Genomic DNA, 15,385 nt, shown 5'->3' on the forward strand with positions numbered 1-15,385 from the left:
GCCTCCTGCGCCAGGAGGCGTGCAGGGACGCATGCTGCACGTGAGCTGTCAACACCGGAGCCACCCACCGGTCCCACAGCCCCCCACCCACCCTACGGCTGTCACCTGCTCACAGCCTTCAGTTTGGGAGCAGATCCCCCCTATCCTGGTATCACAGAGACCTTTCTGAGGGGTTCAGAGCTCCATGAGGAAGGGCCCTGGGGAGCCCCATGGCCTGGCCCTACCTGCCAGCCCCTGCAGCACTGCAGGGCAGAGAAGGGTCTGTGCCCTGGGGAGTGAAGCCCACCAGCCCCTTCCAACAGCTGCAGCCCCCTGTGAGGCCCTGCATGCTCTGTGCACTGCGCCGGTCTGCAGGGCGGCCCCACCTTGTGCAATGCCCCTGCCCCCCCATTGCACAGTCCTTCCCCGTACAATGCTCCTGCCCCCATTGCACGGTCCTGCACTATGCAATGCCCCTGTCCCTCATTGCACAGACAGCCCTGCCCCATACAACACCCCTGTCCCCCATTGCATGGCCCTGCCCCATGCAATGTCCCTGCCCCAACTGCACATCCCTGCCCCGTGCAATGCCCCTGTCCCAACTGCACGGCCCTGCCCCATGCAACGCCCCTGCACCCCATTGCATGGTCCTGTCCCACGCAATGCCCTTGCCCCCACTGCACGGCCCTGCCCCGTGCAACGTCCCTGCCCCTCATTGCTTGGTCCTGCCCCATGCAACGCTCCCGTCCCCCACTGCACATCCCCGCCCCGTGCAACGCTTCCATCCCCCACTGCACATCCTCGCCCCATGCAACGCTCCCGTCCCCCACTGCACATCCCTGCCCCGTGCAGCGCTTCCGTCCCCCGCTGCACATCCCCGCCCCGTGCAACGCTCCTGTGCCCCGCTGCACATCCCCGCCCCGTGCAACGCTCCTATGCCCCGCTGCACATCCCTGCCCCGTGCAACGCTCCTGTGCCCCACTGCACATCCCATCCCCGTGCAACGCTCCTGTGCCCCGCTGCACATCCCCGCCCCATGCAACGCTCCTGTGCCCCACTGCACATACCCGCCCCGTGCAACGCTCCTGTGCCCCACTGCACATCCTCGCCCCGTGCAACGCTTCCGTCCCCCACTGCACATCCCTGCCCCGTGCAACGCTCCCGTCCCCCGCTGCACATCCCCGCCCCGTGCAACGCCCCCAGCCCCTGGGACGCTCCTGCCCGGCGCACTGCTCCCGGCCCGCACTGCCCAGGCCGGGCAGGGCCCCGGTCGGGCGGGAGCCCCCCCGCCCCCGGGCGCGCCGGCCCGGGCCCCCTCGCCGAGCCCCGGCCCCGCGGCGGCACCTGGTAGTCCACGGCGGGGGCGCGCGCCGGGCGCGTGCTGTAGCGGCTCCCGGCCGCCGCCGCCACCCGCAGCGCGCAGCGCAGCGCGCGGAGCCCCCGCGCGCCCATCGCGCCGCGCGCGCGTCCTGCCGGGAGGCGCCGCGCGGCCCCACGTGGAGCGGGGGCGGGGCCGCCCCGGGGCCATCTTTGAGCGGGGCGGGGCGCGGCCCCGCCGCCACGTCGGAGGAGGGGGGAAGGCGGCCGCCATCTTTGAGAGGGGCAGGGGCGGGAGGCGGCGGCGGCGGCCCCCTCCGCGCCGCGCCCGCGGGCCGGCAGGAGCCGGGCCGCTCCTCCAAGGGAGGCACCTCTTCCTCCGAGGAGCTTTCCTAGACAACGGGGCGCCGAGGGGGGCCCGCAGCCCCCGCAGCGCAGCGACGAGGCGGTCCTGGGCGTAGCGTCAGGCTTGCCCCGGTTTGCTCAGTGCCTCCGAGCGCCGGGCGCCCAGGAGGAGCAAGACCCCAGCTCTGCCCCTCTCATTCCTTTCCCGAGGCGGCACGGTTAAACGTGTGGGCTCTGGAAGAGCAAAGCGAGCTGCTCGGGGACGCGCAGGACACGGGAACTCTCAAACGCGGAGCTAGCGCAGGCGGTCACAGCACTACCCTCACGGAAGACACGGCGGACCAGCTGGGCCGCTTTCGAACAGAAGAGACGCTCCGGCCAGGCACTGCCTTTGCTCCTGTATTAACCTGCTGCAACACCTGCACTATTCACAGTTAATTGCAGTAAACCTCCCACCCATTAAAGCCATTTTCTGTGTCAGCACAAGAGCAGACAGAGTCAGGCAACTCATATAAAAGGGAGCTCTGTCAAGGGGAGTAATGCTTGTCTGGATTTGAATCTGCTTGTCTGTCTCAGCAGATCAAAGATGTACTGCTTCACAGCACTCCAGCCAGTTTCTCCATTTGGTGGGGGGGGGAGGAAATTAAGGAATTACACATGGGAAAAATAATGATTTGGAACAGGAGCATGTTTATTCATAACTGGCAGAAGTTATCAGTCTTATTGCTTGCAACCAACTTCATTTTTCCAAACAGACTGTGTCCCCCCAGCTGGACACTATTTCAGAGCCCCACATCAAGACAGATTTACCTTATATACGTCCTTTATCATCTTCACTTTCTGTTCTGAAAATAGTCCGCTCATCACCGCTTCCTGCTCCAAGATCTCAGGCAAGCAATGTGGCTTTTGCCATTAGTCTAGTTAACGGACAACCTATCAAATGCCAAAGGTTATCATCCACTGTGTTTTGGACACGTTACTCATTTAAAAGACTTGGGACCCGTGTGGCACTCTGAGAAGATAACCAGCTGCAGCTGACAAATTATGGAAGACTAAATGTTCAGAGTGAATTCATTGGCTGCAGCAGTCTGAAGGAGCACCAGCTACGTACAATTCAGTCTTAACAAGCTCTGGCAGGACATGGTGAACACACCATCACAGTGTACCTGTCTATCCTCTGCATCTGGAGAAGGCAACAATCTTACTCTAGACTCATGCAAAGAGCTCCAGGACAGTGGAGTAGACATGCGAGGATTTGTAGGAGCAGCTGCGCTCTCCTGGCCTGGCTTTGCCAGCACTATCACACTACTGTAAAACTCCTGCAGGCAGCTGGACAGCAGACCTGCGCCTCGGAGCACCTCTGAGAACCCATGCCCAGACTGAGTGCAGCACTTCCAACTCCCTTCCAGATCTAACCTACTACCACAGTTAGCACTGTGGAGAAAAGCACATAAAAAGTTAGATGTGCTTGACAAGAACCTTAATTGCAGTTTACAATCAAAAAAGCATGGCTACTGAGGGCTGTTACTGAGACTGACGATCCCACCCTAAATCCTGGCTGAATGGAGCAGCCAGCTCTGTCACCCACTGCTCTGGTTTGCCCAATAAGTCCCCTTCTGGTCTAATGCCCAGGTAACAGTGAAAGGTAATGCTACTGTCGTAGAGTGACTCTGCCTGCCCCACTCACATTAGTCAGAGGCACCTGCCTCATCCTACTTCAACCCTTCAAACAGTGCTCAAAGGATGTGCCATAAAGAAACTATAATAACCAACTCAGAGATCTGAGAAAGTTCCCAGTAGGGCCCCTGTCTGGTCCATGGTAGCTGTTCCCCTAGTCCTGCTGGCCACAGCACCATTTGCTAAGAGCCTCAGAGCTCTGGCAATGACTGAGCCTCCTTCTCCATCACTGGGTCCATAACAATTGATCCACAAAATTCATGTAACCAATGCACAGGTTGCTTCAAGAGGGCCAAGGCTCTGTCAAAGCAGCAGAGAAACAACCCTGGGCTTGCATGTCTCACCTCCCCACTCACACACACAATCACACAGCTCGCCTGTCGCAGCTCCTCTGTAACAGAGCTGCTGTGCAAGGAGAAGAGACAACAGAGCTTGGTTAAAACCAGCAGGCACTTTGCCTTGAAGTAAGTCCTTTCCCAGACAGACAGACCCCACTGGGGCATCCCTATTCAACGCACCCCATAGGAGAGCCCCACCAGGACTCCACTGAGGAAGTCCCCACTCAAAACACCCTGTCAAATTCGGTCTGGTTGGTAGCAGTAGGGTTCCTGCCCTGGTTAGCTGGCTGCTGGGGCATGTGCCCGCCCCTCCTGCGTGGTGGGGCCAGGTACTCAAACATAGACTGGTTGTGGGTGGAGAGCATGTTTTTGAGGTCCGAGGGCATAGGGTCTGACCAGAAGAAGTCATGGTTCAGTGCGTCATCACTGTCAATCCTCTGGGCAGGATCCAGCACCAGTAGCTTGTCGATGAGGTCGAGTGCATAGGGGTCTTTGACATAGGCTTTCAGGCGATCCTTGACCTTGCGCTTCTGGCCCTTGGGGAGATCCAGCTTCTGGTACAGCTCATATTTGTCCACATTTGGCCAAACCTGGAGCAGGGGGTGTGGGGGTGGGAAGGTCAGGGAGAAATAGTTACAGAGAGGACAAATTGTTTTTGATGCTAATGCCCTCAGGCAAACTAGGGCAAGCTCTGCTGAGAGAACAATGCTATTTTATAACCTCCAAGCCAGCAGACTTTGTTCCCACAGCACGAAGGAGGCACTTTACTGCCAAGGGAGAGGGCAATGCACTTTGCTAAAGCCTGGAGGCACGTGGACAAGTAAGAACAGAGCCATGCCATTGCCGGAACAGCGTACCGCGCAGCACTTCTGAGGATGTTTCAGAATTTCCCCGATTCTCACACCACAGAGCTACTAGAGAATGTGGCTTAGGCCAACTACGACATCCAGAAAGGTTGAGGGACAAAAATCTATTGCTAAATAACAACCTGAATGTATGTGGCACCTTTTATCCTTCAAAAGGAAAGCCTGCTGCTGTCACCACTATTTATCTCAACCTAGTCTAGAGAGACCACAGGAAGTATTTAAATACAAAAGAAAGCACCTTAAATGCATGTAACACAGGCATTAGGCCTCTGCGGCCGGATGCACATCAGGGCTTACCTATAGCACCCCACTTGATTACAGCCCTGGCCAAGAGATCTCTTTAGGCTCAATCTCCCACAAGAGGGCAGGACTAGCTCCATTTAAATAAAGAGCTGTCCCAAGAAAGGGCTGACCACCAAGCTGATGCCAAATATCGCAAGCTAGAATTAGAGGTGACTGGTGCAAAATACCTCAGACAGACCCCTCAACACAGACCAAAAATCCCCTTTATCTACCATGAAATATTGAGGGTGTTTATCTAAGAGACAATGCCCAGCACGGATTAGAACAGATTCCTACACATGATCTTCTGTTCTTTCACATCCTGTGGGGCCAACATCTAATCTGTATCCTGATCCCTCCCGACTCTAAGACAAGGACACCACTTCCTCATCTCAAAAGGGGTCTAGGAGGCCAAATTCACCTTTCTGTGTCTGGGAGGTAGAGAACAAGTAGTAGCACAGTGGGAGTTTATGCAGAGCAGCAGGGAGAGTGCAGTGCCCAGCTGGGCACTCAGCTCACAGGAGTAAACAGTATTTGTGGGAGGAGACTGCCTGGCCTCCCAGCCAGCAGCAGGCATGTTCGAGCAGTGGGTTCACACAGCAGCCAGTGCACAGGGCAGGAAGGAGGGCCAGAAACACCTGGTCTCAATCCCTGCCCATGCCACTACCTCCCTCCTCATCCCGTCCCTGTCCCCCCAGGTTCCCCACAGCTGTCACACTCACCTCTGGCGTGATGGATCCGCAGAGCTGGCTGATGAGGGTGAGCTGGTGCTGCTCCGTGTTCCCCTGCATGATGGGGCTGCGGGTCCACATCTCTGCCATGATGCAGCCTCCACCCCAGAGGTCAATGGGGGGGCCATAGTCTCGCTCCCCTAAACAGAGATGCTGCATTTAGTCACTTGCAGAAAGAGAGTGGAAGAGAAGCTGGTGGAGCTCATCGCCTCCTACCTAGGAGCAGCTCTGGTGGGCGGTACCACAGAGTCACTACCCGGTTGGTGTAGCGGTTCGGCTGGCTGTTTTTAGCCAGGCTGAAAGCTCGAGCCAGCCCAAAGTCTGCTAGCTTCAGGACTCCATCCCGCGTGATCAGGACATTCGCAGCTTTCATGTCCCGATGCAAGATCTGTATGGGAACAGACACGGAAAGGTTAAGGCATCAAGGCATCCTCCCGGGGCAGCCTGGTGCCAGCAGTACATTCAAACTGTAGAGGCAAAGGACAAGGAAGGATCATCCTCCAGCCTGAGCCAAGACACCGGCTCCTTGGAAGGCAACATGGAGAGCAGGGTGGACCTCAGACCACAGCACAGATCTGGCCCATTACCTTGTTCCTGTGGATGTAGTAAAGTCCATTCAATAGCATCTGCATAACTTTCTTGATCTCTGAGAGTGTGAACTTGACGTGGGCGTTGCTGAGAAGGCCAGCCAGGTCATGCTCACAGAAATCAAACACAAGGTAGATACTTCCCTTACAGCGGTTGTATGGAGAGGCTACAAGAGAGGCAAGGAAGGACTATCAGTGAGGGACCCTTGTTCCCATCACAGCTCCTCCTGACCTCCATCCAACCTCAGTGCTCAAGCACTGCTCACTAGGGCACAGTGAGCTCACCTCAGGGCACAGGAACACAGAGGAACAGAGACACCCCACACACCTCGAGGATCCTTTATAAGGAGACACTAAGATAGCACAAGCCGCAATGGAAAAACAAGGGATAAGGATCAGAGGATTCAATTGCAGGAGGCAGACAAGGACATGAAAATCCTTGAGAGTTTCATTTGTATGTTTGCAATGCAGCAGCTCTGAGGTTTCCTCCCTACAAGCTGTGGCCAGTGGCTGCACCTACTGGAGCTACCAGCCAAGCACTATCGCTGCATCAGTGTCAGAGGAGGCAAAGGCAGCCCTAGGACAAGTGCAGAAAGACAGACTTTTCTAACACAACATTAGAAAGTGCAGTTTGCTGCAACCTCATACAGTATATATAACAACGGAGTGATCTAGTGAGAATGATTTAGATCTCCAATTTCAATTTAAAGTCAATAACAGGAAACCTCAAATGAAGCAATCAAGCCTTGTTCTTAGAGCATATGTGCAAAAGATTATGAAAAAAAGGCTGATTTTCATCAGCTGTAATCAGCAAAATATGCTGATCAGCAACTAAAAACGGAAAATGACAGTCAAGTTCAGCCTTCACCGTAAACACAGTGCTTTCCTCTTCTAACCAGAAGGCTGCACAACCAGAAAGCGACAGTCAAGTTTAGCCTTCACAGTAAACAGTGTTTTCTTCTTCTAACCAGAAGGCTGCTAGATCAGATAGGTAGTTCTTTACATAGGTAAGGTGTACCTTAATACACCTTTCCAATATAAAAAAGAGAAAAGCTTGAATTTCAATAACAGTAAATAAAACATTCCTATTTCACTTGGAACTGAGGTCAAGGTGGATTTGGAAGGAAACTCAAATTCAAACCAAAAGCGAACAATTTACACATCTACAAAATATATCTATCTTAAACACACAATATCAACTGCTTTAATCACACAACAAATCAAAAACAAAACAAAAATATTGTTAATGGTGAATGATGTTTCTGCTCATAGATGTTAATTCCAAATCTCAGACAGCAATCTATATGCGATGGAGTACTGGAGGGACTTCAGACCAGTGACTTCTACCAGTTCAGTGGCTGGACATTAAAAAAAAAAAAAGTTATCGGCAGATTCACACCACTTTCATTTTTATTTTACTGAAATGACCGACTGGAGCATCTCAGCCTTTACTGTCAGCTATCACTTTCAAAACTATTTTTCCAATACAAAACCATATAAGAAAATGATATATAAAAATTTGCCAATTGTTTAATACCAATTTCATTAGAAATTAAGCAAGGCAACGTGCATTAAGCATACCGGTCACACAGAGGAGGCACGCTGCTTCCCCCAGGGACAGCCTGTAACGAAGGGGGTGGAAGAACAGCTCAGCATGCAGTGACTGAACTGCTCCACATTGAATCAGAGTGCTTTGAATACAGCCCTCAAAGTATGAGCAGTTACTGTCACGCACAAAAGGAGAGCAAGAAAGTCTCCAGCTGGTGCTGTGTCATCAGCTCAAAGCTATCAAGAAGTGTCACACACAAACGCAGAGAGGGATGGCTCCAGCTCGTGACAGAGTGATCAGCTACAAAAAGCCACAAAACTAGCTCCAGGCTGAGACCCCTGTGTTTCACACTCCTCTCCAGTACTAGTTTATTTAAAGCCTCTCGTACAGGAGTTTCCCAACACACGCTGCATTCACTGCCACAGCACACGTGCATTCTAGTAGGACTGACAATAGTTTATTCCGATCAAACTGCCGCACAATTCTCTCTTAACTCATGCAGAAGCACTGCTTTCAAAGATGGGTGTACTGCCACCTTAAATCACAGATGGAGAAAGAGGCCCACGCTAAGGCAGACGACCCCACTCCCTGCCACAGAACACCAGCTTTTTCAGCAAAAGAAAGCCAACAACCACTTCAGCAAGCAGTCAGTGCAAGCGTGCTACCTTTGGTCCTGCAGATTTCTATGAGGTTCACCACATTCTCGTGCTTGAGCAGCTGGAGGATTTTAATCTCTCGCAGGGCTGTGATGGGGAACTGGAAAGGAGAAATAGAGAACACTGATTAGGAGTGTAGGAAACCAGGCCACAGCTGCCTAGAGAACCAGGAGAGATGTGATCACGGCAGCACAGCAGGGGACCGGCTTGAGCAGCACGCTGACAAGTCACTTAAGGGCAAGCAGATCTTTGAAAGATGAAGTCAACATTGAGACTGTCATGATTTATTTCCCGCCACACCAGATCCTCTCCTCCGAGGAGTGTTTCAGACGGCCGATCCTGCTCTCGGCACCCAGAGGCCGCAGCATATCAAGTCCCTGGATGACAGGGCTCTTCCTCTCCAGCCATCATATTACAAACACCACAAGACAAAAAGATAGATACCTGCCTGAACAATGTCTTAGGGCACCGTTAGTGAGAGAAATTCTGCCCCAAGACAGAGGTTTCTGGGCGACACCAGAGTGCACTCAGCACGCAGACCCCCCTCCTCTCCTCACTTCGCACTTATGTAACAGGTTGCTGTGTACAGCCCCAGGCGACCCGCACAGCGGGCTCCCTAGCCCGTCCTGTTTACTTGGTTACTGTCTCCTAGTTCGCCCCATCTCTCTGCACACTCTCAGCATATGCCTTTTGCGTGGTCCCTAGCACAGCCAGTACAGTCAGTGCCTCAGTCAGCTCCTCCATGAACAACAGCCAGTGCAGTGCCCCACGCTGGGGGCAAGCAGGTTTCATACAGGTGTACAAACCTCCCCAGCAGCCATCAGGGGCAGCTCAGCCACCCCGCAGCTACCACGCTGCGCTGGGCGTTACGCAGCTTTGTGGCCAACATTTACCCTCCAGGGGTAGGGCAGCCACGAGATACAATGTTATCACAGTATCAACACCAGAGGAAAAAGACCACAGGGCTGAGATCTTGCCCACATCCTTAAAGGTTCCACATCTGGCATGTTATAGCAGTAAATATTGCTAAAGAAGTACAACAGGCGCTGACGTCCGACAGCATGACAGCGCATCTCTGCCCTCCCAGAGATCAGCCTTAACCTCTGAGCCCCCAGTCCTTTCCCCCAATACAGCACAGCTCTACTCCCCACACTTACCCCTTCCTTCTCATTTTCCATCAACACTTTCTTCAGCGCTACTTTCTTGCCTGTTTGACGATGTTTTGCTTTGAAAACTTCCCTGGAAAAACAGAAACATATGAGCACAGCAAGAAGAGAAAGAGCCGGGTATTACGTACAAGGAGCAAGACCAAACAAAACACTTTATAGCTCCACGGAGACAGCTCTGTGCTGAGCCATCATCCAGCCCAGCCAGGTCCCGTTCAGGCCAAGGGTCACCAAGACTGGCTGATACAATGCAGAGCCCAGAGCAAGGGCATGCACAGCTCAATGGCCCCAGGAAAACGGTGGGCAAAGTGTCTCACATCCCCAGGCCAGTGGGAGAAATGGATGAATTCTGAAAGATTTTTTGGACTCCAGGCAATAGCGATCTCAGATACTGTGGTGGAAAAATACAGTGTGAGGCTGGACTCTTTCAGAAACTGTGGGAGGGTGCTCAAAAACAGCAGCACAACAGAATGAGGGAAAAGTCTCTGCTCCTTCCTGCCCTATGTGTCTCCAGGGCAAACCTCTTCTCCCACCAGCAGCCCAAAGCCTAGGACAGACAGAAAGGGGACTAGAGGTGGGAGAAGGAGCCGGAAGGAGGAGGCTCAGGGGCCACATTGCTTCCCTGGGGCCAGAGCAGTGACCAGGAAAAGGCCACTCAAGCTGGGGCACTCGGATCCCAGCTCCATGGTTTGGGGGGGGGGGGGCAGAGGACAGGCCAGGAGAGGGGGGCTGGTCTTGGGGGAGGCTGGTCCCGACGGGGCTAAAGGGCTGGTATTGGCATGGGGGGAACGAAGAGGCCGGTCCCGGGGAGGCAACCCCGGGGGAAGCTGGAGGGGTGCGGGGGACCCGAGGGGGAGCTGGGCCTGGGGAGAGAAGCGGGGGAGGAAGTACGGGCCGCGGCCTGGGCTCCGGGCCGCCGGCGGGCGGGGCGGGCAGGGCCCGGCGGCGGAGGGCGGCGACGCTCACCCGAAGGTGCCCTGCCCGATCTTGGCCAACTTCTCGTACTTGGAGACCTCATCGCAGAAGGGGCACTCCACCATGTCGTACTGCTTGGCCATGCCGGCCGGCCGGCCGCCCCGCTCCCCTCCCTCCTTCCCTTCCCTTCCTTCCCCTCCGGCTTCCGCTTCCGCCACGCTCCTTCCGCCCGCCGCCGCGCGGGATCCTGGGACTTGTAGTCCGCGGCGGCCGCCATGTTGCGGGGGACGCCTCGCACCCGCCACCCTCCCGCCCAGGGGAAGTGACACCGACACAGCCCAGCGCAGCCCGCTGCGGGCCGGGGTGGGGGGGCGCCGCGGCCCCGCGGCCGCTTGGGTCCCACCGTGTCTCCCCAAAGACGGGCTGCGCCCCAGTGGGCCGCCCCTCGCCCTCCTCGCCAGCGGTTGCCACTGGGCCCGTGCTGACGCTGTCCTGCTGTATCGTGTCCCTGACAGAACATGTTTGTGCCCCGCAGGGCTGGCAAGGGGTGGGGGGGGATTACGGTCCCCCCCAAAACCCTCTCCTCCCTGCGGGGTCCTGCTTCGCCTCCCGGAAGGGCTGCCCGGCGCTCGGTAGCCGTCGCGGCTGCCGCGAGGCAGCTCGGCTCCCCCAGCCCGAGCAGCGGCACGGGAGCGCCGGGGAAAGGGGAACCGCTTTGGGCCCAGGGGTTTCGCATGTCGCGATCCGGCAGGAAGGTGCCTCGGAGAGCTGAGAAACCGCCCGGCCTTCCCGAGGCGGCAGCGCAGACCAGCGATGCCAGAAGACCGGCCAAAGGGCCGCGGCGCCGTCCTCCCCCCGGCTGCACCAGTGCAAACATGCTGGGAAACCCCCAGTCCTGCCTCTGGGACCTGCGCCCCCGCGATGCCCTCGTTCGAGTGCCGAAAAATCATCTGGGGACTATTTTAAAGTGTTGCCCAAGGTGGGCGCAAGCGGGGACCGCAGAGCCGGTGACAGCGGTCGGGAGGAAACGCTGAGCGATCGAGAGAGCGCGCGCGAGGCGGAGGGCACAGGAAGGGAGGAGCGGGGCAGGGAAGGGCTTGAAGTTTATAAACTCATCTGTCCCGGTCCCGGCCGCCGCGGCCATGGCCGAGAGCCAGAAACGAGGGGGCTTCAAGAAATTCAGTGAGTGGCTGCGGGGCGGTGGGGGCAGGTGTCGCGGTGCTCGCCTGGGCAGCCCGGCGGGGACCAGGCGTGCAAGAGAGGGTGAGGGCGAGTGTGAGCGCGTGCTCGCACGCTCCTGCGGGTCCCCACGGCCGGGGACTTTCGGAGGCCAGGCAGGCTCCGGTTTCGTTCGGACTCGGGTCCACGGGGGGCGAGAGCGTTTGGAGATTTCCATCCCCGTGCTGCAGAGCAACCCCAAGTGCTGCTTGCTCGGGGACTGGGTGCTGGGACTAATCTGCCACCGCCCAGTGCTGCACTGGGACTGGCAGATCCCCCAATCCTGCCGGGGATTTTGACTCCCTGGATCACATATCTTCGGGAATATTTACCCCTAGCTGCAAAGGCTGCGGGTGCCGCAGGGGGTGAGAGTGGATGAGCCAGGCTTCAGAGGGGGAGGGTGAATCCTAGCGGATTTAGCAAGGATCTCACCCGGAGCTGCGCACGGGGCCGAAACACTCTCGGAGGAAGCTGCTCGGTGCCCTCCGGGAGCAAAGTTTGCTCTATCTCATGGCCCTCGGGTTTTCCCCCGAGCCCTCGGAGGCAGCTCCAGCGGGTTGTCAGCCCGTCGGCCCCACGTGCCCCCTTCCCAGCAGAAGGGAGCTGGAGCCAGCCCTCGCTGCTGCTCCCTGCGATCCCGCCGGCTCCACGTGCTGGGAGCTGCGCGGGAGCCGTGCTCTCCCGCTCCCCCGGCCTTGGATGCTGGATGTCTCCCACGGCCCGTCCGAGCTGGGATTTACTTTCGCAGTGGGAGTCGGGGGGAGCAGTTCTGTGGTCGTATTTTTTAATGGCGAGGCCGTATTTTTTCCGCTGTGTAGATGCGCCTGTGGGCTCGGCACGGCCTCTTCTGCTCCCTTTCGCCCCTGTCAAGGCAGGGGCACCCGCAGGGCGACGGAGGCACCTGGGCTCCCCGCACAGCTCTGCTACTGCTTACGGCTTCCTGTCTTGACAAATTCGCCTTTCCTGGAGGGGAAGAGGCTTTGCAGAGCCCTGCTGGGTAAACGTTGCAAAACCCCCCAGGGGCGCCCAGAAAAGCAGAGCTGCAGCCGGGAACACGGCCCGGCGCACCCAGCGTGTCCCCTCTCCCCCTGGCTCCCCTGGCCCGTGGCGGGGGACGGTGCCAGCTGTGGGCTTGCAGCATGCCAGCCCGCGGAGCCGAGCTGGGGGCCGAGGTGTGAAATGCAAAGGCAGCCCGCTGCGGTTATAAATACATCTCCGCGCTCAGCTCTTGCAGCTGGCTGCTGGGAGCCGCAGAAGAGGCTGCGAGGGGCTCGGCGCGCGCCGGGCCGAGGGAGCAGGGAGGTTGCCTCCCGCCCGCGGCTGGCGCGGCGGCCCCAGCCCCTGCCCGCCCACGAGAGCTCGCCCGCGCCGGGACAGGCCCTGTGTGGCTGGGGAGATGCTGCACGTCCCTGCTCTCCGCCCGGCGCCCCGGCTGCCCCCGAGGCAGTGAGCCGAGTGACCCGCCAGGGACGGGAGAAGGCCGGGTCCCGCTGCCACCGGGGAGCAGCTGGATTTCCCAGCCACGCAGGGGCTTCCCGAGCACAGGCTCTTCCTCCACCCCGGCAGCTGCAGCGGGGGAGCACCGCCACCAGATTTGCCAGGCCACGGCGGGGACATTTGCTCCCCGAGGGACGGGGATGGAGCTCCCGGGGTCGCGGGCAGTGCTGCCCTGTGCAGCGAGGACGGCCCCAGCCGTGGGACCGCGGCGCCTCTCTGCTTCCTGTGCTCCGCGGCAGACAGAGCAGGGCTCAGCCGCGGGGGAAACCGAGGCACGGCAGGGGAGAGCAAAGCAGCGCTCGGCAGCCGAGCAAGCGCAGGCACGCAGCTGCAAGGCGGTGCACCAAGCCACGCTGCCGCCGCCGTCCCCCAGGGGGTCCCCGGGGTGGTGGGCTTGGTGGGCTGCGGTGGTGACGCAGGATGCGCCGGGGCTGCGCTGGGGCAGCCTGGGAGCCACGGGACCCCCTGTGCTGGCCGTAACCCCGTTTCCACCTCTCCTCTCTCCGTGCCAGAGTTCTTCAAGTTCAAGGGCTTTGGGAGCCTGAGCAGCATCCCCCGAACCTTCACCCTGCGGCGCGTGTCCGTCGCCCCCAGCTACCCCGAGAGCCTGGGCCCGGGGCTCCCCGTGGCCCATGGCTTCCTGGAGGAGCCCTTCGACAGCACCCAGGATGATCTGCACACGATGCCCAAGAGCCCCGGGCCCTACGCCAGGTCCTCGGACATGTACAGCCACATGGGCACCATGCCCAGGCAGAACCTGGGCAAGGCGAGGAAGAGCCCGGGCAAAGCCAAGAGCTCCCAGAGCAGCCACGAGAAAAACACCGCGGGCACCAAAGCCCCCGGCACATCCCCGCTGCCCGTCCCCGAGTCCCCCGAGACGCCCAGCGCGCCCGGCTCGCACCCATGCCCAGCGGCTGGGAAAGCGGAGCAGCAGGAGGAAGAGGCTCTGCCCTCAGAGGCGCCGGGTGCAGCCACGGCCAAGAGCGACCGGGAGCTTTCGGGGACCATCTCTTGCCACGAGCCGGCGGCACCGAGCTGCAGCGCGGCCCCACTGCCTGCCGCCGTGCCTCGGAGAGCGGAGAGCTCCGGAGGCGATCTGCTGGGAAAGGAGCACGAGCAGCGCCGCGAGAGCCCCCCGCGCAGGTGAGGGGCGCTCGGCTCCCGGCCGCGGTGCTGCCCGGCGCGCAGGGCTCGAGCTGCCCCCCCGGCCCCGCCCCCCCCCGGCGCTCGCACTGCCCGCGGGATGCACCTGGCAGATGTGCCGGCCAGCCAAACCGCGCCGTGGCCCGGGGTCGGAGGCTCCATGAGAACAAGGTTTCCTGTGGGATTTCTGCTCCCCCCCGTTTCCGGCCGGGAGGGAAACATCTCGCGGCCTCGCTTGGTCTGGGCTTCCCGTCGCACTGCTGGCGGCTCCCCTCCAGCTCCAGCTTTGCCGCAGGTCTGGTAGCGACACGTACCAGCGCGGAGCGCCCCAGTGTGCGCCCTCCGTTCTGCCTCCAGCTCGTTCTTCTCTTTTTCCTTCCTCCCATCCTTCTTCCCCCCTGAACAGCACCAGAGCAATCCCCAGAAACCACCCGCCGTTCCCACTTCTCTCCCTGGCCATAAAACTCCCTCCCCAGCTCAGGCCAAGGGGGAGGCAGCGCGGTGGGCACCGGGGAGCCCTCCCGCCTGGCCACGCTCCCCTGGGCTTTGCGGCACGGGGAAACTCCCCGCATGGAGCCGGGAGCCGGCGTCGCATCGGGGCGAAGTGTGAGCGTGCAAAGAGGAGCAGGACCAAGCGCCGTGGGGCTCTGCCCCTCGGCCGGTCTCTCTGAGATGAGTTGGCTCCTTCGGAGGGTTTGGCGTGCACGTTCCATGGAAGGGTCATAACGCCCTGCCCATCACCTGGGCATCTGGGCATGAGGGTTCAAACCCGTCCCCAGTGCCGCAGCACGTGTGGGACTGCACTGGGGGCCGACGTGCCTTTCCGCCGCGAGCGAGAGCCCTTCGCACCGGCCCCTCTTCGGCCCGATCCAGCTCTCCCGTAAGCCGCTTTGCCCCCGCCGCGGCCCGGCGCCCCTTTCCCGCGCCCCGGTCCCGCGCCGTTCGGCCCCGGTCCCGCGGGCTGCTCAGGCGGCTTGCGCCAGGGAGGCTCCGCGCGGTGCCAGGAGCAGCGGGACGGAGAGGAATTTCTCCCGGCGGTGGGAGCCGGCATTCCTCGCCGGGCGCGAAGGGAGGGCCGGAGGAGGGCTGGGACGGGAAGGAGGAGGGTCCGCCGGCGCC

At 59.2% G+C, this 15,385-nt stretch overlaps 1 protein-coding gene across 2 annotated transcripts; it reads right to left on the reverse strand.

Moving 5' to 3' along the window:
* Nucleotides 1-2,311: 2,311 nt before the first annotated feature.
* Nucleotides 2,312-10,584, reverse strand: CDK9 (cyclin dependent kinase 9). 2 transcript variants are annotated; one of them, XM_062590855.1, is made up of 7 exons: nt 10,460-10,584; nt 9,485-9,561; nt 8,337-8,427; nt 6,123-6,289; nt 5,752-5,923; nt 5,527-5,675; nt 2,312-4,246 (listed from the first exon to the last, which is right to left on the reverse strand). In XM_062590855.1, the coding sequence occupies exons 1-7, from the start codon at nt 10,509-10,511 to the stop codon at nt 3,881-3,883; spliced, it is 1,074 nt and encodes a 357-aa protein (XP_062446839.1). In that variant the 5' UTR covers nt 10,512-10,584; the 3' UTR covers nt 2,312-3,880. The 2 variants fall into 2 exon arrangements, with proteins under 2 accessions (XP_062446839.1, XP_062446838.1); XM_062590854.1 differs by having other exon boundaries at nt 9,485-9,566.
* Between the last annotated feature and the right edge of the window lie 4,801 nt (nt 10,585-15,385).

The sequence above is a fragment of the Rhea pennata genome, chromosome 18, assembly GCF_028389875.1.
Source record: "Rhea pennata isolate bPtePen1 chromosome 18, bPtePen1.pri, whole genome shotgun sequence".
Classification (NCBI taxonomy): domain Eukaryota; kingdom Metazoa; phylum Chordata; class Aves; order Rheiformes; family Rheidae; genus Rhea; species Rhea pennata.